This window comes from Trichomonas vaginalis, chromosome III, assembly GCF_026262505.1.
Source record: "Trichomonas vaginalis G3 chromosome III, whole genome shotgun sequence".
Taxonomy (NCBI): domain Eukaryota; phylum Parabasalia; order Trichomonadida; family Trichomonadidae; genus Trichomonas; species Trichomonas vaginalis.
Window position 1 is genome coordinate 435,857 of NC_067205.1, and position 21,999 is coordinate 457,855.

A 21,999-nucleotide genomic window follows, 5' to 3' on the forward strand; every position below is an offset into this window, starting at 1 on the left:
ATTTATTTTCATGTAAAAAGAAAGATATCTAGCAAGCTAACAAATATCCTGTCTCGTAAAAGATTAGGAACTGATATTTGTTGAATCCAAAAAAGCTGTACTTTTTACAAGAAAAAATGGAGATGGGGGGAATCGAACCCCCGGCCTCAACTATGCTAAAGTCGCACTCTACCACTGAGCCACACCCCCTGACATTAAAACCTTCAGATATTTTATATAAGTTTAATCGATAAAATATTGAAAATCATGACCAATTCTTTACTGAAATGGTTTTTTGTTGAAATATCATAAGTACATACCATAAAAATGAATTTTCACACTTCGCTGGATTGAATAAATATTTTTGGCTGAATGAATTCATATATAAAATTTTTATCTCAAATTTTCAATTCTCTTAGAGATTTGATTACTCTCTTCATTTTTCGCCAAACATTATCTTATGAAGTGGCTATGGAACAATACAACACGCGTGGGATTCGGTCAACATTGCGTTGAAGAGCACCTCAAGGATTTTGTTAAACCAAAATCTCGTGTTTTAGTAACATTCGGTGGCACTTCCATCGATAAGAATGGTGCTCGTGCAGATGTTACTAAGGCTCTTGCAGATTTACAATGTGAAACAAAATGGGAAGGAGGAATTCCACCAAATCCAGAATACGATCGACTCATTGAAATCATGAAGGTTGCCAAGGAATTCAAACCAGATTTACTTCTTGCAGTTGGTGGTGGTTCTGTTCTCGATGGTACAAAGTTCATCTCTCTTGCAATGCATCTAGATGATTCCGTTGATCCATGGGATATTTACATTAAAAACGTCCGACCAGCCACCACAACACCAGTTGGTGCTATTATGACCATTCCTGCTACAGGATCTGAATGGAATGCCGGTGCCGTTGTTTCAAGAAGAAGCACACAAGAAAAACATGGTGGATTACTTGCTTATCCATACTTCTCTCTCCTTGATCCACTCTACACAATGACTCTTCCAATCAGACAGCTTAGAAACGGCCTCTATGATGCTATGGCACATTGCATGGACCAAGTTCTTACACCAGATGTAGTCCCAATGCAAGACAATTTCTTCTACTCAGTCATGAGAGAACTTGTTGATATCTCAGAGCCACTCCTCTCGAAGGATCATTCAACACTCGAAATCCACGAGAGACTCATCTGTGCTTGCAGCTTTGCTCTCAACTTCATGTTCTCACTTGGAAAGACTGTTTGCTGAGGCATTCACGGAATTGCTCACATGCTTACAGTTAAGTGGGGAATTGATCACGGCTCAACATTAGCTATCATTGCTCCTTATCTCTTAGAAGAATTCATCGATGAACGCCAATACACTCTTGCACGCGCAGCCGAACGTGTTTTCGATGTTCGTGAAGGCACAGACGCTGAAAAGGCTAAAACTTTCATTGCTAAACTTCGTGAATGGACAGTCAAGATTGGCCAATTCACGAAAGTTGCTGATCAAGAAGGCGCTGTTTTAGCCCCAGGTGATGTTGATGTTGTCACGGATATGGTCATGAAGTCTGAAGGTAAACCATTTGGCTATCATGATTCAATTACTCGTGAACATGTTCACCATATCCTTGAAGGTGCTTTCAATCAACAATAAAGTATTATTTCTATTCTATTTTCCATATATTTATGACAAGTTTATTTGATGCACTTGCCCTTGCACATGACTGCCTTTTAGATATCTGATCAATGCAGGCCAAATTTAAATCTTGAAAACCTATTGAAGTCATATAATTTTTGAAATTTGGGTTATGATATGAATATTTTGAGCCATTGAGCATTAAATAATTGTCTAATGATATTCAACCTAAGTTAGTATTTGATTATTTAACCTTCATTGTATCTTTTTTTATATTGTATGCATTTTAAGGTTGATATCGATGATCCTGAACAAGGAATTGATAGTCTAAAACTATCAACTGCGCTTGAAGATGAACGAAAAGCCTGCCAAGTGAAAATAATTAATGCAATCAACAAAGCTTACGAAAAATTTGATGAAATTATTTTATTTCACGGATATTTAAATCTTCCTAAATACATCAACTTCCTTGTTCAAGTAAGTGAATCTGAATTTGGACAAGAATACCTCAGGAATAATATAAATGTTGAACAAATTAAATCTTTAGTAGATATATATAACGAGAAACAAACATACGATGTTATGTATTCAATAGTACACCTATTTGTTAACATATCTTACCTATCTGAAGATGCAACAAAATATTTTATAGAAAATGGAGTGCACAACACACTTATTTCAATGAATATACCAAAGGAAATCGAATACTACAAAGACTACTTCCGTTTAATTTATAATTTAACATCAGTTGAGCCTGAAATATACGAAGAACAACAAGTCATTATATTATTGAAACAATTAGTAAGAGCAGATGCAATTCGTAAGCAATTTGGACTGAAATCACTTACAAATATTTTCAGACAAAAGATTTTTTCAAATTCAACAGTGAATATCTCAGTTTTAGACTTATTACATAAGATTTTACTATCAAACGATGGAACTGTTAGAGAAACAGTTGCTTGGTTCGTGCATTTCCAGCTAGAAGGTAATGAAGCTCGTTTCTTTTTATCAGATATTTGCCGCTCTCAAATTATGAATGAATTTGTTGATTCTCTATTCAAATGTGATAATTCTGTTTTAGTTAATATCATTTTAAGTATATTTTCTCGTATTGTTATATTTAATATTGGCGAATATGTCGAAAAACTGTTTAATTCTGATGTTCTCGAAGCAGCTCTTAATCTTGTGACACATGAGAATGTTGGAGAATACGCTCTGTGTCTTGTCAATAACTTCATGGCCGCAGATAACAATTATCTTGAATATTGTTTGTCACAAAATTTCCATGCGAATTCTCTTGATGTTTTTGACAATGGAAATGTACGTGTGAAGCAGGAATGCATCAGAGCATGGCTAATAATTAATGATTTGGGCAATTCTTTGCAAGCTAACACAGTTTTGAATGAATTTGTCATTGAAAAAATAATTGACTTCCTTTCATCTGATTCTGAAGAAGATTTCCTTGTTTATGGACTTTCTTTACTCATTAAATTATGTGATAAAGAGCCAAAGTTCGCAGAAATGTTTGATTTATCAGATTTTGATAATATTCAGGACCAGGAATCAGAAAAAATACAAGAGTTATATCAAGTTATTGTAGATAGAATGTCACCTGAAGAATAATCAAATAATTAAGCTACTATTAAGAATTTCGAATGTCATATCGTATTCGTTTTAATATTTTAGTTTCCCTACGTCAAAATATAATAAGCACTACTAGTATATGCTTGCCGTTCATTATTTAATGAAGTATTAGCATTATTTTTTATTCTCAAAATTTGACTAGTAGTTCAAAGTCTCTGCTGCTATATTTTAATTGTTTGTATGAATAAATATTGATTTAAATAAGTTTTATGGATAATGCCTCCGGTTTCTGAAAATTTCAATATTTGTCTTCTCTTTTCACTATTGTAATCATTTCTTGAAACTTTCATACTTAGTAGATCGTTTTCTAATTGGAGAATTATTCCATTTTTTCAATGAGTTTCAGAGGATTAAATGAAGTTACTGGAATAAGTTTAGGAATGAATAGAAAACCTACACAGGATATTTCTGTTTCATTAGGATGTGATGATTTAGTTACAATTTTCAAAATAAAACGAGCATTTTTTTCTTCAAATATTACAATCAAATTTTTTCATTATGTTATAGGCATGGATCAATCATCAGTTGGCAGTTTTCCAGTATATTTCAATGAATTGATGAGTAAACTCGAAAAAAAGAGTTGGCCACCAACGGCTACTAATTATGATATCGAAAAAGGCTCAATAACTATATACAATTCATTCACTAACAATGACATTACTATTGAAATCGAACAAAAAGGAAATTGCAAAGTTTATTCTTCTCGAGATCCAAAACACCCGTTTACTATTGAAAAAGAGTTTGCGAAACAGTTACAGTTAAGTAGTGCACTAAGGTACTTTAAAGGATACTCATTATTATCGCATTATTTATTCGATACTTCATTTTGGAATGATATTTCAGTGTACGTTCTTCAAGAAATTCGATTGACATACGATGATTTCGTATATATAGCCAATACACATACTCTTGTGAATGAATTAGAGCTTGCTATCGCTAGAGGATTAATTCAAAGTTTATCCCTTGACCAAATCATTACATTTACAGAACAATTCGATTATAAACTACCAAGACTTATGGAAAACTTGCTCAAAATCCTCCATTCTCATGAAAAAGTCATGAAAAAATTTGAAAATGTGATTGTCAAACACTTATCTCGTTACGCTGATGACATAGAAGCCACATATTACTATGTGAAATACCTTATCAAGGCATGCAATACGAAATCCGCTGAGCAATTCATGCCATTAATGTATTCAACGTTTGGACTTCATCCTTTGAGTGCCATTGCATGCGCATTGTATAGTATTGCCAAGGAGAAGACACAGGATGCACTTGCCTTCCTCAATCTCGCAGGATATTGCAAGAATTGGCCGCAAAAACCGATGATGAAAACAGAATACGAATTCACAAAACCGAATGAGAGTTTACCGTTTTCGGTTACAGATAATGAAGTATCGTTTTACAGATCACCTCTGTCAGGGCCATTCTATGAATACTTCGACGCTTTGAATGTTTTATGTTCAAATTGCGGAATTAAGTATTTCTCAAACTCAATCAAGGATTTTACGAACGAAAAGTATGAAAAATCAAAGGAAATGGTCAGTATATACTATCCTGAGTACCATTTCGAGAAAACTTCCTTTTGTGAAGAATGTGAATTATTTGATCCCGGAATTTCTGGGGCTCCTTCAATGCAAGAGTTGTCAGGAGCATCTATAACAAATCTGTTTAGTGAATACTCTAAATATGTGATCAAATGCTTCCAATACAGAAATAGTCTCATTTCTTCGACAAGTCCTCACAGATTTAGCTCAAAGGACTTGAAACTTGCTGTACAATTAGGTGATCCCCAACTTTATAAAGCTATTTTCAGTGATTTGACAAAATTACAAATTTCTTCCACCGACAAACTCCTAATGTTCAAAGCCCTTGAACTCGGAATTGATAGAAATTGGAATGAAGTCATCAATTTGAAGACTTATTCCAATACTCAGCACGAGAAAAACGTAATTGACCAATTGACTCCATTTTTCAGCGGCTTGAAGAATGTCTGCTTATGCTAGTTTTTGTTTTATTATTTTTCTTGTTTGTAAATAATACTTTATATTACATATTGATTTCATTTTACTTTTTATACACAAACACATTCCAAAAACAATAAACTATTCATACATACATGATTTATATTAACAAACAAAGACAAATATAAAAAGATATTATTTTCTACGATTCTTCTTTTGCTTTGAAGCATGGATATTACTTAATTCATCATTCTTTTGAGCTATTTCTGCCTCAAGTTGGGCTTTGCGCTTATTTAGATCTTCTCTTTGAGCTTTAAATTGCGCCATTCTTTTAAGATATGCTCTTCGCTCACGTTCTCTTTGTGCTTCCAACTCTTGTTCTTTTTCCTTTAAGGCTTGAAGCAAATTAGGATCTGATGGATCTTGGTTAGCAAATTCTGAAATATCATGAGCTTGATGCTTTGAGTCTAAGATCAATCCTTTACGTTTTTCTTCAAGAACTTTTATCTCATTTTGAGCCTGTTGCAGTTCTAATCGTAGTTTGAGAATGGTTTGCTGATCATCCATAAAATCTGCAGCCGTTGCATGCGTTTGCTGTATTAATTTTTCTTGTTTCTTTGCACTTTCAATGAGGTTTGCATTTTCAATTTCTAATTCTGCGAGTTGTTTCTTTTTGATTTGAATTCTATCTCTTAATTTGCGCGCGTCATATTTCTTCTGTGTAGCAATTGCATTTGAGTCACAGCAGCTCTCAATAAGTGAGAGTTTTCCTAACATCATTGCTGCAATTGCTTCCAAATCATTTGTTTGTGTCAAATCGACTTCTTCTATACCTTCATTCGGTATATTCGCATCGCTAATAATGGCATCAAATAAGGCGTTCATTGACATTATGTTTTGTCGAACATCCTCATCTGTTTCCATTGTTTTTTATAAAAAATTTTATTTACTAACGAATGGAATCAAAGGGGAAAAACTCGAAAGCAAAAGTTACAAAACCACTTCAAGATTGTGATTTGGACTTGAGCATGAAGATGATTTCTTCCTTTGAGGATGTCGTTATTCAAAGAAAAATAAAATTATTAGATTTATCTTGGAATAGATTACACAATTTTGAAAATTTTAGTCCAAGTTCAAATTTAGAAACGCTTATTGTCGATGGAAATCCTATATTTTCATTTAGAAACTTTCCCAAGAGTAGTCAAATAAAACATTTTTCAGCAATTAACACACCAATTTCAATCTTACCACATTTTCGAGAAATATGCTTACTGGTTATTGGATTACAACTCGAGACTATTAACGAAATCGAAGTCACAGATGATGATAGAATCGTTATTTCCGAGCATGAACTATCTAAGCGCTTTCCTAAGTCAGAAATTACAAATATATCACAATCAATTGCAGATATTTATAGAAAAGGAGAGATTGAACAAATTTATTCATTAGAAGACTTAAAATCGCGTCAAGAACAAAAATATCCAATTCCAACATCACTGCTTATTACAAAACTTGCTTCAATCGCTAATCTTAAAGATAATGAAATTGATTATTTTTATCAACTCGCGTTCGATGAACAGTTAAGTTTGAATGACATGCTTAACATCCAACAGTCATTAATAAACGAATTTAAGTCTTCAAATGTAACTATAGTTAAAGAAGTTCTAAAAAATGAAAAAAGCATAAAACAAAAAAGTCGATCTCCTAAATACACAGACAAGAATCCGCATACAGCAGATGAGATATTGAATTTAATTAAATCATATGTCGGTGAAGAAGATAATAGCGATTTAGATGAAATATTAGATAAACTCAGAGAAAAGTTTACATCAAAAGAAGATCAATAACATGCATAATTTTTGTTTGTTTGAAAATAAATAGAGTAATTTGTTTTGTTTGTAAAAATATAAGCATTTCATAATATAAAACGAAAGATAATATTTATAAAAACATACAAACAAACAATAATATCATGATTAATCAACAAAAACTGGTTCGGAAAGTCTCGCTGGCATTGGTGATTTCTCAACACCAAGTGAATCTTCCATTTGCTGCTTGTAAATTGCTATCTTGATCTGAAATTCAATGACTGCTTTCTTCACGTCAGCGACATCATAGTTCTTCATCATTTTCTCAAAGATAGAAAGTTTTCCTAATAATTGATCAAGGAAATTTGCTTCGCACCAATAGAACATCAATAATTCCAATATCTTGGAAGCGAAAGCAACTCTTTCATCATCAAATCCGCGTGTTGAAATATGTTCCCATCTTTCACCAACTGTCTTAACTCCTTTCATTACTTTTGCTGCACATTCATTGTAAGACTTGAGATGATTTTGGTTATTTAAATAAACATTTCTCATGTCTTCTCTTGTATCCAAGAAAATATTGTTAACATTGGCCAATTTCTCTTTGAGAGAGTTGATGTCTTCAAGTGCTGGGCTGTTGTTCTTTTGGCTCAATGCTTTGATTTCTGTTCCTAATTTAATGAGTTCCTTTAATCCTCTGGAAACTTCACACTTTGTACCGTAAAATGAAGCAATACTTTCATAAGCTTCATCAAGAGGAATGTCTTTCTTTGCTAATTCCTCTGCAAACTCAAGTTTCCTCATTAATTTCTTATATTCGACATGGTACTTCTTGCCAAGCTGCTGTGGATCTTCTGTTTGCTTGGAATTGTCTAATAATTGGTTTGATAATTTGATTTCTTTGTTCAGGATCTCAATGGAGTAAACAAGGTGCATTCCAAATGATGCACAGAAGCCTCCCATGTTGAATTCAAGAGATTCAATCAATCTTGTGTTCTTGTTGTAGTACTTGAGTTTGAGAGTATTAAGATCAAAGTGAATTTCAGTAAGATTGGCGAAAAGAATCTTTCCTGCCATCTTTTCACCTTGCTCATCATAGAATGTAAGACCGTAAGGATCAATTGTGGCTGCTTTCTTTGCTGGAAGAATTGGATACTTTGTAATGCCAAAGTTGTGTAATTTGCGGGCAATCTTAACAAAGCTCTTTAATACAGAGAAGAGATCTTTGTTCTTGACAGTTTTGGCTGCTTCAAGAACATCGGTATTGAGCTGATAAGAGAAATGGTATCTCTTTGGAATATGGTTGTTAAGATCGAATGTGCCTAACTCAAAGTTCTCACTATCTGTTGCATAAGCATCGTAGACAGCTAAGAGGATTAAGTCACTTTATGGAATGTCAAGTTCTTCGTGTTCAAAGATGTAGCTTCTGCAATCGGAATACATCAACCAAGCAGAATCAACGTTTGTCATAAGATGTGGTGGGAAAATCCAAAGGTATCTTTTGAGGACAAGACGATCAAATGCAAGTGTGCAGTTGAATAGAGGCTTTCTTGGGTCAAGAGGTCTTGGGTTTTCGGGATCTTCAAGGGAGAAAAGGGTGTAGTAGTCTTTTAAGGAAGCAACTTCCTTATCGAAAAACTTACCGACAATTTTTGATATTTTTGAGGTAATGTCAATTGTTAATTCAATCTCTGCCTTTGGTGCAACAATTTTAGAGTTAATGTAGCGATCTTGTAATTGAATCTTCTTGGATTTTATATCGAAGTTTTTCAATTGGCCATCCTTTGGCATAAATGAGATAGAGTTGTCCTTTACATTAATAAATATTGGAATTCTGTTTTGGTTATGCTCTAGGTTCATTGCTTCTTCTGCAATGCTGATGATTTCTTGTTCACAGGCGTCTTCAGGATATGATATTTCCATTCCGCCCTGTCCATTGAGTCTCATTTGGGTGTAAATGGAATAGTATTTAATTGGTTTTGATGGATCAATAAGTCTTGATTGCATTTAGATAATTGATTTTGAAAAGTCTTGATTTTAAAATTTTCAATTTTGATTGATTTTAACAATTCTAAACGATCACATAATTTTATTTGTTTGTTGGGATTGTCATTCAGTGTACATAAAAATTTAAAAATCCGTAAAAATGTTTTTTATGAGAGGTAGACCATTATCCAATTGAAAACTACTTTCTTTCAATTTAACTTTTAGCATATTTTTATTTAACACATTTATCTAATTCCAAATAAACGAGGACCAACTTTCAATTCAAAATATTCAATTTATCCTAATTGAGAGGTAATTTAGTCATCTTGGAATCGTAGATTTCTTTTTTATATTTTATTATTCTATAAGTTTGTGGGATTATACTTTGTCGGTATTTCAATGTTCGCGAATTACTCTGTAAAAAAACATTGATTGAAACGCCAATCAAATCATTTATTTTCTCGATATATTGAAAAATAACATTGTACACTACATACCGGATCTAAATGTCGAAATTTATTCATTCTGTTGATTGGATTTCAAAACATTTTTTGACAATCAACGAGTAACAGGTAAATAACTGGTTTTGAACCTGCAGCTACATAGATGCTTTTAAAATTTTTATTAACCAGAAATAATTATTTTCAGCAATTAATATTTTATTCATCAAACAGGCCAATCATGTGGAAATATATTTCATTTCGAGAATGCAACTCTATTTCCCTCCTCCTTTTTATATAATTAGAAACCAATTATCAAATATCTCGTATTTCAAAATATTTTCATATCAATATCGAGGATAATATATCATAAATGAATTATTTCTGTCTTTTAAAGACATTAGGACATGTTAATATATAGACTCGCACACAGACTTTCGTATTGATTTTGACATATATTTAGTTAAGGAAAATATCTAGGGGGATTGCATGTTAATCAGGATAAAATATACAAACGAGGAGGTTTTATTGAGTTAAAACAATAATAAATTTTGAACCAAAATATGTTTTGCATTTAATCAATACAGCTTATTTGATTGTTCTTTTTGTGTATAGAATTTAACATATCACACATAGATGCTTTCAGAGAAAGATACTATGCAAATCCAGTAGTATTAGAGATCATATACCTTGATGATATTGATGTTCAAGTTCTAAAAGTAAAATAAAAGAATCTCAACAGCGGATGCCAGTTATAACTCTAAGATTTTTGTTAAAATTTCATCTTTTCTAGATTTTTATAATATCATTCCATCGATAATTACAATAGTTAATGCGTTTTTCTTCTAAAGATGAAATATTGTAATTTCTAAAGTTTGAACAAAATCTCATCCGTTGGGCGTAAGATATTCCAGTTTTATTTTATTCCAATGTACAACCAGGTGAGGAATCTATATCTAGCTCAGCGTCTATTATCGATTTTATACTTTTTTTCGTGGATCGGCGGTTTGTGTCATTTTTCATCAATGAGTGGAAACTTCAAGTTCATTGTTATCGGCTCAAGTGGTGTTGGTAAGACAGCTATCTTAAAGCGTCTTGTTGACGACATCTTCACAGGCGAATCACAGTCAACCATCGGCGTAGAATTTATCGCTACAACAATCGAGGTTGATGGACAACCAGTCAAGCTTCAGATTTGGGATACCGCTGGTCAGGAACGCTTCAGATCAATTGCCAAGGCATATTTCCGCAGCGCTGTCGGCGTTCTCCTTGTTTTCGACCTCACAGATAGAAAGTCATTCGAAGACCTTAACCAATGGCTCAATGACGTTCACTCTCTTTGCGATCCAAACGCTGTTGTCACATTAATCGGCAACAAGTCCGATCTCCACACATCCCGTGCTATCACACAGTCAGAGGCTGAAGCATTTGCTCAAATGCACCAACTTACATATCTCGAAACATCAGCTCTTGGTGGCGATAATGTTCAAGAGGCCTTCCAGAGGACAGCTGCTTCTGTCTATCGCAATAACTCTAATCGTAAGGATGACCATAATAAGGCCGTCAAGCCAAACCTTGCTGATGAAAAGAAGAAATCATCCTGCTGTTAAAACCGCGATTTTTTTGAAAAATAAAATCAATAAACTTTCCTGAAATTATTTACGATATCTATGATAAAATACCTTAACTTATTAAAACACTCTTTCAAAATAACCAATTAGTTTAAAATCTTCCGATCATATTTTTTATATTTCTTTTTTTTATTCAAGACATCATATTAATGAGTTTATTTCCTTCATTAATTTGAGCTACTGGTATTACACAATAGCAAAATGTCCAGAATTATGGGCAAATTTAAATAATATTTTGATAACTTATAAATTCGAGATGTAACATACTTTAAAAAGTGAGGTTCTTCCCAAAACATGAATTATCCAAATATAAAATTTTCAAAGAATTTTATCAACCAAAAAAAGATTTAGAATTGCAATGTATATCGAATAAATTTGTACCATGATTTAGTCAGCCTGGAATGATTTGACAAGCTCCTTCCAAATGTTATCAGAGCGGTTCATTGGCCATTCTACATTGAATTCAACATATAAGTTGCCCTTTCCGCTGATTGTATTGTGAAGGTCATCCCAAATTGGGATACCTTCGTTTGGAATGCAAATCTTATAACCTGGAGAAGCAATATCTGTCAAATGCATTGGAAGAATGCGACCATCCATAAGCATAACCTTGAAATCTGTACCTACAAGGGCATCAACAAGGGTAATATTCTGTACGTAAACGAGATCGTGACCAAATCTCTTATATAATTGATGTGGTTGTGTTGTGATTGTAACAATAGCATCAGCTGGTTCAGAATTCTTCTGATCAGCATGTCCTAACTTTGGAAATACAATGCGTGTTCCGTCAATCATACCTGGGTGAATTCTGCAGGCTAATTGAACTTCTTCTGTCTTTCCGTCAGCAATACGACGAACACCTGTAGCCATTCTTGTATGTCCAAAGACAAAGTCTTGGAGTGGAACAGCTAATTCGAGTTCCAAATTCTCGTTTGGAATTGGTTGTTCTGGCTTTGTAAGACGAGCGAATTCAGTTGCGTTATGAGAAGGAAGAAGGTAATCGTATGGATTGGATGAACCAAAGAAGTTGAAGAAAACTTTCTGTGGATCAGATGGTTTCCAGCTGATATCTTCAAGACCTTTGTATCCGAACTGGTCATAAGCAGCACGGAGCTTTGGATCACTTAAGATTTCGTAGGCTTCACTATATTCTGCAAATAAACGTGGAGCTTCATCTGCATCACTGTGATCTGGATGATACTTGATTGCATATTTACGATACCCAGCATTAATTTCAGCACGGGTAGCGTTTGGGTTGAGCCCAAGAAGTGTGTATGGATTCATCTAAAATAACGGTTGTTTCTACTAACGTATTATTTCTCTATTTTTAGTTTGAAAACCAATACTCATGCTTATTATATCTATTCAAAACGTTTTATCATCGAAAATTCGAATTTTGAATATAATTTTCATTTCAAATTTTATCATCTTTAGATTTCGTCTTAGACATATATGTGTTTGTACTCTATAATCATTTAAGAAGCACTATCTAACACATTCATTATCATTTTTCTTGGAGGGTCAATGAAACCATCTTGGAATCTAGGGACATCATCAAAATTTTCCTGGTCTACTGAAGAAAAATCACCCGATGATCAATATTGGATTGAACTTAATGCACTTCTTAATACTCTTCAAACAAATTTAGAAGAGAAAGTTAATCCTCTTGATACAATTATAAAAATTCACGAATCACTAAAGTCTAATACAAATATCCTTCCAAAAATATCTACAAATATACAAAATAACAATACTTTAGATGTATTAATCACTGCTTTTGAAAATTTTTCTGACGAAGAGATCAAAACTCGTTCATTGAAATCAATAACATTAATACTTAACTGCTGCCAAGGTACTGCAGAATTGTTCGTTACGAAATGCAATGTATTAGAATTATTAATTCCTTACTTTGATATTTCATCGCCATTGTTTCCTCCTGCATGCGTTGCAATGCAAAATATCTTAATGGTTCCTGATTTTATCCAACAAAAAATGACCCCTGAAATTTTCAATGTTTTTTGGAATGATATCCAAGTAATATCAAAGAACTCTCATCAATTATTAGAAAATGACATACTTGCAAAAGCTTCGTGCATATTACTTCAAATTTTCAATCTTTGTGTGCAAAATTTACCAAATGAAATTGTAATCGAGCAAGCAAAGAATTATATACCAATTATATTGAATTTTATGACTGATAATGTCTTCCAGCTCTTTCGTCCATGCTTATTACTCATCAGAAAAATACAATCAAAAATTAATTTCAAAATTATAGAAGAATATGAATTAAATGACTTGTTGTTCTCAATTCTACTCAATCCAAATTTATATAGTGTCTATGATATAGTAATTAACCTTATGATTGCTGATTTTCCGTTCAAAATTGATTTCGAAAAAGTTCCAATTGAAAGATTGATTGAAATACTTCAAGGAAACGAAAAACCAGATGAGATTTCCAGAGAAAAACAAGATTCCATTTCATTTTTAATTGTTTTGTTGTTCCAAACATTTTTCTCTGAATCAAATTCTTATCCATTAATTATTACATCCCCTGACGTCATCAAAATCATTATAGAGTTCGCACAGAATACAAATGCAAAGTACTGCGTTGGCTGCACAGAATTCTTCCTCAGTATTCTTTCAAAAATTTCTGCAGAAGATATCATTAATTATTTAGAAGATTTCCCTGAAATTTCAGAATTAATAGTAAATTGCTTGGAATATGATAATCCTGACGCTCAGAAACTAATCCAATACGTTTATACGTTCTTAAAACATATAACTGATATGGGAGCAACAGATCATGAAACAATTGCAGATTTAATTGCTCAAATGCAGGATCCAATATCAGAATTGTGCGATAGCGAAGAAGGAAAGACCAGGGCTTATGCTGCAACAGTTTTGAAATATTATTATCCAGATGTGTTTGATTCAAAGTACATATAAGAGGAAATTTATATACAAAATACCAAAGCATAGTAATTGCTTTCATAATATATCTTGATAACCAATTTATTTTTATTTTTTTTTGTTAGTTCATAAACGAATTGTTTTTATATTACTATAAGAAACTATTGAAGTTTTTACTCAAAATGATCAATGGGATCCAATGAATTGTAAATGATCTCATATAATTTTTTTTTTAATTTGATGAAAGGACAAAATAGTGCTGACAATTATTTTACTGTGTAAAAGTAAACTCACTTTCAACTGCGAAATGATCAGATAAGAAACCGTATGGTTGGTTTTGAACTCTCATTTCATTAACTTTTGATTTGTACTCAACTTTGAGTGGAGATTGTTCTTTTTCGAATAAGAAAATGTAGTCAATTGACTGAACAGTCTTCTGGAAATAAGGTTCAGTTAATGTGACATCTTCCATGTTTCCAAATGTGATTGGATGCTCGCCATAGTCCTTAAGGAGGGTATCAACTGATTCGTAGTTTGGAATTGTGAAATGCTTGAGGAGATTTAAGTATTCATCTCCGAAACGGGCATTGACGTTTAAGTCGCCAACAACAATGGCCGGATAACCATCTGTAACCTTTTGAGCCATTAATGCACTTAATTCATCAAATTGGGACTGGCGAACTTTCACATCAACATCAGTTGGATCTTTTCCGTATTGGTAAGAGGCTTGAAGATGTGTACTGAACAAATGGACATGGTTCTTCTCATCAAGTTGGATTTTAGCATAAAGTGCTCCTTTGGCAGCAAAAGCATCAAATCCGCAGCCTGCTGTGTATCTGACGCAGTCTGATTCGAGTATTGGGAATTTGGATATAATTACAAGACCACTATCGATAACTTGATGATTCAAGAGAGGTGGAAGCTTTGATGTTAAAACGTATTTGAAACCGAGAGCATTAGCAGCTTCTATAAAGTTCTTAGAAATATCAGATCCGAATTGAAAACCTTCTTGAAGACAAACAACATCGTATTCGGAAATTCTTTCTAATAAAATTTTAGATCTATCTCTCATATATTCTTCTTTGAAAAGATGGAGTAATTGTGGTCTCCAAAATGCATTGAAATCTAATATTTTGAGCTTCTTTGTTTGGAAATCGGCCTGACGTCCATCAGCGATTTGTTTGTATTGCTTTGCAGTTTTTGAAAGAACTCTCTTTAGAACGCACATGAGAGTTCCAAGTACTCCAATTGGAACTCCGACGCCAAAAGTAAGGATAGACTTGAAATTCATCAGTTTGATTGGGTTTCAATGGGCTCCTTCAATTCGTTCGAATTCTTCTCAAAAAATAACTTTAAATCGAACATGTCTGTCATTTAGTTTGTAATAAATAATTCGCAAAATTAGCCCCTTTGACGATAATTTTATTGTTGAATGTTTACATAATTATTGGCGCGTAGCGCCGACATAATTAATGAAAAGCAAATCTTCAAGTCCAAATAGAAAATCACGTCCAAAATCAATTTTAAGTCCTAGTAAACAAGCCAACAAGCCTAATGATCAATACAATGGCAATGAATCAACAGAATTAGATCCTAACGAGCTTGAAGTTAGCGAAAAAACACAACCAATTCAGTTTAACAATGATACAACAAAGAAATATAAGAAACCAAGAAAATTGGCAACATCATATCAAGGAAAACAAAGTAATAAAATTGATCAACCAAATTTACAAGAGAATTTCGCGCAAACTAATCCATCATCATTTCTTGAATCACTAACTGATTCAACTGAAATACTTTCAGATATTGAAGATCCTTTCTCTCCTTTGAAACTTGTTCAATGCACACAAACAGAATCATCTCTAACTCATGCACCACTTTCAATCGAAACAAATCTATTTGGAGAGCGAATTGATCCAACATATAATAGAAAATTCACAATCAATAAAGTTTCAAATTATTTTGTGCAGCCTAGAGCATCTAAAGAAAATGAAACTCAATTTGAAGAACCATTTAAGGGATACTACATCCGTAGCGTAGAAATACCACCATTTGATTCTAAAGAACAAATCGATTATTACGATTACAATAAAATGAATACAGCTATTAGAAATGAAAGAAAACTTGTAGAAATATCATAATTTTAATATCGTTTTCATTAAATTCCGACAAAAACAAGCTGTTATTCGCTCGAAATAGAAATTATTATCCTCTAAATGCCGCGATATAAGATTTGATATTTCAATTACTATCTGCAACACATGAAATATCAAAGATTCTATAATTCAACAATTTACTCTAGCTTTTGATTATGAGGAGACTCATGATACCATTAATATTTTCTTACATGAACATCTTTCTGCAAAATACATTGATGCTGAAAAATATTTAGCTGCATCAGGAATACTTACATAATACAGCGAACTTCCAGTTTCTCCACTTCCATTTGGATTCTGAATTGGTGAATATCTCAGTCATTGATCAGCACAAGATCATTTATGACTGCCATTTTGAAAGTGAAAAAGTAATTTTAACAAAGTTCGCAGTCGAGAACAACTTCGAAAATGAAGTAATTTACTTTGAATCATTGACTGGAGATAACCAAATTTGTCAGTTAAACTGAAGATTTCTTCGGTCAGGTTTTTTCGTGTTAAACTCTTGAAGAACTGTTCCATCGTTCAGTTCTACATTGAAGAGTCGACAAATCAGACATTATCTGCTGGTTTTGTTTGAATAGGAAGAATTTCAAAGAAGACTAAAAAAAGGATAATTTATCATTACAGAGCAAAGTTTCATATAAGTCACAGAAAAATCAAGTTCGGGTTATTCATACGTTCCTAGAGAAAAAGTTAGAGTTTTCAAAATAGGAATATCTCACACGAACTTTTTATCTGCTATTTAAACATTGTTTGAATAAATATTAGCATATAATAATAATTGATGATTTTTTGAAACTTTCCTTTTTAAAACCAATCTGAGATAGCAATACAACCATGGTATACATTAGAAATGTTTCTCGTATTTTGCACAGCACATTTTCAAGTGCATATTTTATAAAACCACTGAAGTAGCAATTTGAATTGAGACTCTGAGTGATAAGAAAATATAAGTTATATCTCATGAAGCTCAACAAAATTGAAGATTTTTTTCTCTCATGCAATTTCCATGATTTAAAAGAGAGAAAACGTCAATTTGGAGCATGAGTATCTCAAATAATTATAAGTATAAAGTAGTTCTTCACATCCAACCGACTGGCTCTGATTTTTTTTATAAAAAAGTGGTAAATTACATGATTTTTAAGGGTCCACTGTAAGGCCAAATAAGGTCTATCGTCGTCCCAAAAATATTGCTCGAGATGGTGTTTTACTAAGGCCCAAAACTTAAAAAAACACAAAAAATTTAACTTTACTATTTTGAGATCCTTATCAGATGTGCAACAATTTGATGCAGTATCGCAGTTCAAATCTGATTTTTTAATGTAGATGTACTCTAACATCCTTTAAAAAATGCAAAATGATATTAATTAAGCTTTTCATTTCTGTATCATACACGAAACAAAATCGTTCATTATACTAAAATTTATCAAAGTTTGATTAATGAAAAAATAATATCTAAATTTTTACATTGAATCGGCTATTGATATGGTTAATATTAAATCTTGTAAAAATTGGCATTATCCAGAATAATACCCACTAAAATACACAATTTTTTTTAAAAAATTTTATCAATTGTTATGGTATATCTTTATGATAATGAATAAAATGCTTATTTTTCATAAGTAAATACATAATTTATGCTTAAACACAAAAAATAACACGAAAATTTTTGGCCAACATATCTAAACTAAGGATAATGGTTTGAATATATAAACAATAATACTTTGTCCAGGGAATTAAATTTGTGCTATCCAATTGTCAATTCTTTGAATTTTTTTTAAATGCAAGATATCCCGGCATTAGCCTCAATAAATATATATATTATGCATCATAATATTAGTTTGTAATGGCATTAAAGCGAAATTCCTAATTTCTTCTCAATTAAATTCCTTGAAAAACATTGGAATTAATGATTGGAAATAGGTCAAAAAAATTCCTAATATAAAACTTATACTTAAGATAAAATTAAAATTCGAAAATATCTATTTTTCAAAACACGCATCCAAAAGCGAAAAAATTCGAAAAAATCATGTTCTTATAAAACTCACTGATTTTGCAATTTTTATGAGATTTGAAGTGATAGAATATATTACCATCTTATTGAAACATATGCTTCATTGTTGTATTCACATAATATTAATCAGAACACTAGGAAAAGTGGATTTTCGAAAAACGACGATAACGATTATTTGCAAATGGCCTCTCAATTTTGAGAGACTTTCAATTTTTACAGTGGACCCTTAAAATTCTGTCCAGATCTATATTCATTACTTAAAAATTAAAATCTAAACTGGATAGTTTTTTTATCGAAAAACTTCACGCCGATAAACATAATAAAACTTTTCTCGAATAGAATGCATTATACATTTATTCCAAGAAATAATCAATATGAAAAATCACATTCAATAATTGTGATGAACATACTTAAAATTTTTGAATTCGAAATCACGGTTAAAACTTTCACTTTTGAGAAATATAAAATTTATTAATGATCAGTTATATTCTGCCCATCAAATTTATTATAAAATTTGAAATCACATTGAATTTCATAACATTTTTTATGATGATAGTATTTTACTTTCTTTTTTATATTTGAATGGGAATGCAACCTTGTTGTCAACTGATTTCTCTAATAGCGGAGATACCATGACGATTGTTTCTCAAAATACTTTTGATAATCCTGATTTAGTACAAAATATAATTCAAAACGGGATAAAAACCATTGTAATATCAGGACCGGACATTACCAATGTTGTGAAAGGAGACTGGGCTTTGGTAATCGAAAAAATATATTTTCGATCCTCAATTACGGAAATTCCAGACGCTTTATTTTACAACAGTAAAACAATTCGCGAAGTAGTTTTAGATAAATCTGTAAAGAGAATTCAAACAACTGCATTTGCACGTTCTACAATATCAAAAATTAACTTAGAAAACGTTGAATACATTGAAGACAATGCATTTTCAGAATGCGCGAATCTAGAAACGATTAGTGTTAACTACCAAACTTCATCAGGAGTATTTTCCATGTCAGGATTAACTTCGATCAAGTTTTTGGATAATGCTGTATCTGTTCCTCAAAGAATGTGTATGAATTGTTATAACCTAAAAACTGTCAAGCTGAATCCTTCGATTATTGAAATAGAATCCGAGGCCTTTTCAGGGTGCTTTAAGCTAGATACGATCGAATTTAATGGCGCACCAATACAGGCTATTAATGATGGGGCATTTATTCAAACATATAATCTTAAAAATTTTGTTATTCAGTCAACAGTCGAAAAAGTTGGTCCCAATGCATTCGAAAATTCAGGATTAACAGAAGTTACCATAGAAGATCACAAAGAAATGCTTAATTTAGGTGAAATTTGTTTCAATGGCTGTTCCTACCTTAAAACAATCAAAATTGGAAAGAACATATCAATAAACAATGCAGAATCAGTGTTTTCTGGTTGCTACGCACTCACAGAAATTGAATTTCAAAATGATATTGAAATGATCGGTACAAATTGTTTCATGAATTGCGCTAAACTCAAGACAGTTAAGATCACTGGCATCACCTTCTTATCAGAAAGTTGTTTCTATCGCTGCGTTTCGTTAGAATACATAAATCTTTCATCTGCAACATTTTTCGACGATGACTGCTTTGCGTTCTGCTTTAACTTGGATACTGACATTCCTGAAGTCTTTACTGCAAGAGATAATTCTTTTAAATGGTGTTCAAAGTTAAAGATAAAAGATTTCAATGGTGAATGTTCAGGAAAGTCCACATTCATGTACTGCAATTCTCTAACAGAGATAAACATCATTAATAACAAAGTTACAAGTGAATCTACATTCGCTGCATGTGAAAATCTAGAAAAAGTAACAATTTTAAGTGATAAAATAATCATTGGCAAAAATTGTTTCATGGGATGTTTCAAACTGAAAAAATTAGTTTATTCAGGAGAGATGAGTGCTATTTCATCTAATGCTTTTTATGGTTGTCCAATTGAAGGTGAATTTGTTTTGAATTTACAAACATTTGGCCTTATTTCACGTTGTGTTGCATTTGCAAAGATCACATCAGTGTATATAAACACTCCACAGTTATTGGATCCATCTTCTTTCTTTTATAAATGCCAAGATTTGAAAACAATAAGAATTGGTTCAGAAACAACAAGTTTTGCAGGAATATTGTTTGAAGATTGCCAGAATATCGAAAACATTGTAATAGAAAGTGGTAATTCCAACTTTGTCTTTGAAAATAATATTTTATATTCAAATGATAAGAAAATCTTATACTTTTACTTGCCAAAGAACACTGCAACAGAGTACAATGTTCCTCAATCTGTTGTATCGATATCTCGTGGTTGCTTTAACAATAATAATTATTTAGAAAAAATTACTATTGACCATCAATGTTCATTAGGTAAATATATGTTCTTAGAATGCCAGAATTTGCAAAAATTCAATTATAATCCAAAGATTGGCTACTTATCTTTTTATCAAAAAATGTTTTATAATTGTTTCAACTTAGAAAAGGTTTATTCATCAATTCCTGTAGATGCTGTGGAGGAATATTCATTCTACAACTGTACCAACTTGAAAGAAATTAATTTGGGAACAGTTATTTCGATCAAAGCTAATTCATTTGAAAATTGTGAGAATCTCGAAGAAGTTGACATTACAAATTGTATAACTATAGGTGTGAGTGCATTCACGAAGTGTTTGAATCTAAAGAAAGTAACATTTAGCTCAAATTTAGAAACAATTTCAAAATTTTCCTTCAGGTTCACCAATTTAGAGAATGTTGAGTTTCCAAAAGGATCTAAGGTTAATGTATATGATGGATCATTCTGTTATATCGATCATATCCATGATTTCAGAGTTAATTCAGACTTTTTCATTATAAGTGAATCCTCTTTATGCGGAACCCGAGTAGATAACTTCTATTTCCCTGCAACACTGACAAGATTCCCAGGTGAAGCACTTGCTTCATTGTCAAATCGTCCAAAAGTCAACATTGATCCAAATAATCCAAATTTTGTTGTTCAAGACGAAATTGTTTATGAAAAGAACACAGGAACATTTGTTTTCAATATCAATTTCGGTGAAGACGGCGGAACAATTGAAATTCCACCATACGTCAGATACATGGAATATGGTTCTGTTGTCACAACTTCTTTCCTTGATATGAATACAGGAAGAATTGTTTCAAGAGGTGCAACCACTTTGATTGTTCCTGAAAGCGTTAAAGAGATTGATGAAAATATTATTGTTCTTCCAAATAACATATATCACATGTGTTTCAAAGGAAGATATTTTGTTGATAACAGTCAATCTTCTGATACAGCAAATCCTTATATTTATGTCACAGAAAATTACAAAATTCCTTATTTTGCAAAACAAATTCCTTTGAGAATTCCATGTGGAACAGTAGAATTCAGTAGTTTAAGTTTTAGAAATGTCTTTGGATTGTCTAAGACAGAGATATTCATGATCATTGTCATTCTTTTGGTTTCTTTCGCTTTGATATCTTTTATTGCTTACTTCCTTTACAAATATAAGCAGTTATGCAAGAAGAAGAAACAAGAAAAACCAAATGGACTGAAAGGAGTTCCTTATTCCGATGATGAACCAGACGTCTAATTCTTATTGTTTGTTATTTAATTATTTTGTATTTTTCATTTTAAATGCTAGTGTTTTTACAAAACTATAATTTATCTTTCACATCAAAGTTATTTATTAATGTCATTGCAGCAAGCTTTAATCAACTTCCATATCAATCATTATGCATCTACAAAATCAACTCATTCAAAAGTCCATAGGTAAAATAAGTATACAATGTTTCCAAAAAATTCACTCGTTTTTTTTTTTTTTG

The 21,999-nt window shown here is 32.0% G+C and overlaps 13 protein-coding genes across 13 annotated transcripts, besides 1 other annotated feature; 8 read left to right on the forward strand and 5 right to left on the reverse strand.

The window, feature by feature from the left end:
• Positions 1–408: 408 nt before the first annotated feature.
• On the forward strand, positions 409–1,643 carry TVAGG3_0614100 (hydroxyacid-oxoacid transhydrogenase protein; the record flags this gene model as incomplete). Its single annotated transcript, XM_001321264.1, has 1 exon — positions 1,250–1,618. The coding sequence occupies one exon, from the start codon at positions 1,250–1,252 to the stop codon at positions 1,616–1,618; it is 369 nt and encodes a 122-aa protein (XP_001321299.1).
• A 236-nt stretch (positions 1,644–1,879) lies between these two features.
• TVAGG3_0614110 (uncharacterized protein) lies at positions 1,880–3,510 on the forward strand (the record flags this gene model as incomplete). The annotated part of the gene is made up of 1 exon (XM_001321263.1): positions 1,880–3,223. The coding sequence occupies one exon, from the start codon at positions 1,880–1,882 to the stop codon at positions 3,221–3,223; it is 1,344 nt and encodes a 447-aa protein (XP_001321298.1).
• A 69-nt stretch (positions 3,511–3,579) lies between these two features.
• Positions 3,580–5,310, forward strand: TVAGG3_0614120 (bud site selection protein 7-related family; the record flags this gene model as incomplete). The annotated part of the gene is made up of 1 exon (XM_001321262.1): positions 3,580–5,250. One exon carries the CDS (start codon positions 3,580–3,582, stop codon positions 5,248–5,250), a length of 1,671 nt encoding a protein of 556 aa, XP_001321297.1.
• A 67-nt stretch (positions 5,311–5,377) lies between these two features.
• TVAGG3_0614130 (uncharacterized protein) lies at positions 5,378–6,140 on the reverse strand (the record flags this gene model as incomplete). Its single annotated transcript, XM_001321261.1, has 1 exon — positions 5,404–6,132. One exon carries the CDS (start codon positions 6,130–6,132, stop codon positions 5,404–5,406), a length of 729 nt encoding a protein of 242 aa, XP_001321296.1.
• A 24-nt stretch (positions 6,141–6,164) lies between these two features.
• On the forward strand, positions 6,165–7,055 carry TVAGG3_0614140 (L domain-like family; the record flags this gene model as incomplete). Its single annotated transcript, XM_001321260.1, has 1 exon — positions 6,165–7,055. The coding sequence occupies one exon, from the start codon at positions 6,165–6,167 to the stop codon at positions 7,053–7,055; it is 891 nt and encodes a 296-aa protein (XP_001321295.1).
• Positions 7,056–7,184: 129 nt separating this feature from the next.
• Positions 7,185–8,093, reverse strand: TVAGG3_0614150 (uncharacterized protein; the record flags this gene model as incomplete). Its single annotated transcript, XM_001321259.1, has 1 exon — positions 7,185–8,093. The coding sequence occupies one exon, from the start codon at positions 8,091–8,093 to the stop codon at positions 7,185–7,187; it is 909 nt and encodes a 302-aa protein (XP_001321294.1).
• A 309-nt stretch (positions 8,094–8,402) lies between these two features.
• TVAGG3_0614160 (uncharacterized protein) lies at positions 8,403–9,100 on the reverse strand (the record flags this gene model as incomplete). The annotated part of the gene is made up of 1 exon (XM_001321258.2): positions 8,403–9,023. One exon carries the CDS (start codon positions 9,021–9,023, stop codon positions 8,403–8,405), a length of 621 nt encoding a protein of 206 aa, XP_001321293.1.
• Positions 9,101–10,467: 1,367 nt separating this feature from the next.
• On the forward strand, positions 10,468–11,182 carry TVAGG3_0614170 (GTPase protein; the record flags this gene model as incomplete). Its single annotated transcript, XM_001321257.2, has 1 exon — positions 10,468–11,052. One exon carries the CDS (start codon positions 10,468–10,470, stop codon positions 11,050–11,052), a length of 585 nt encoding a protein of 194 aa, XP_001321292.1.
• Positions 11,183–11,431: 249 nt separating this feature from the next.
• TVAGG3_0614180 (protein folding) lies at positions 11,432–12,364 on the reverse strand (the record flags this gene model as incomplete). Its single annotated transcript, XM_001321256.2, has 1 exon — positions 11,461–12,357. The coding sequence occupies one exon, from the start codon at positions 12,355–12,357 to the stop codon at positions 11,461–11,463; it is 897 nt and encodes a 298-aa protein (XP_001321291.1).
• A 222-nt stretch (positions 12,365–12,586) lies between these two features.
• On the forward strand, positions 12,587–14,077 carry TVAGG3_0614190 (armadillo (ARM) repeat-containing protein family; the record flags this gene model as incomplete). Its single annotated transcript, XM_001321255.1, has 1 exon — positions 13,432–14,019. One exon carries the CDS (start codon positions 13,432–13,434, stop codon positions 14,017–14,019), a length of 588 nt encoding a protein of 195 aa, XP_001321290.1.
• A 99-nt stretch (positions 14,078–14,176) lies between these two features.
• On the reverse strand, positions 14,177–15,275 carry TVAGG3_0614200 (endonuclease/exonuclease/phosphatase family; the record flags this gene model as incomplete). Its single annotated transcript, XM_001321254.1, has 1 exon — positions 14,255–15,274. The coding sequence occupies one exon, from the start codon at positions 15,272–15,274 to the stop codon at positions 14,255–14,257; it is 1,020 nt and encodes a 339-aa protein (XP_001321289.1).
• A 157-nt stretch (positions 15,276–15,432) lies between these two features.
• TVAGG3_0614210 (uncharacterized protein) lies at positions 15,433–16,941 on the forward strand (the record flags this gene model as incomplete). The annotated part of the gene is made up of 1 exon (XM_001321253.1): positions 15,456–16,124. One exon carries the CDS (start codon positions 15,456–15,458, stop codon positions 16,122–16,124), a length of 669 nt encoding a protein of 222 aa, XP_001321288.1.
• A 343-nt stretch (positions 16,942–17,284) lies between these two features.
• Positions 17,285–18,379: a mobile genetic element.
• A 332-nt stretch (positions 18,380–18,711) lies between these two features.
• On the forward strand, positions 18,712–21,818 carry TVAGG3_0614230 (surface antigen family; the record flags this gene model as incomplete). The annotated part of the gene is made up of 1 exon (XM_001321252.2): positions 18,786–21,767. The coding sequence occupies one exon, from the start codon at positions 18,786–18,788 to the stop codon at positions 21,765–21,767; it is 2,982 nt and encodes a 993-aa protein (XP_001321287.1).
• Between the last annotated feature and the right edge of the window lie 181 nt (positions 21,819–21,999).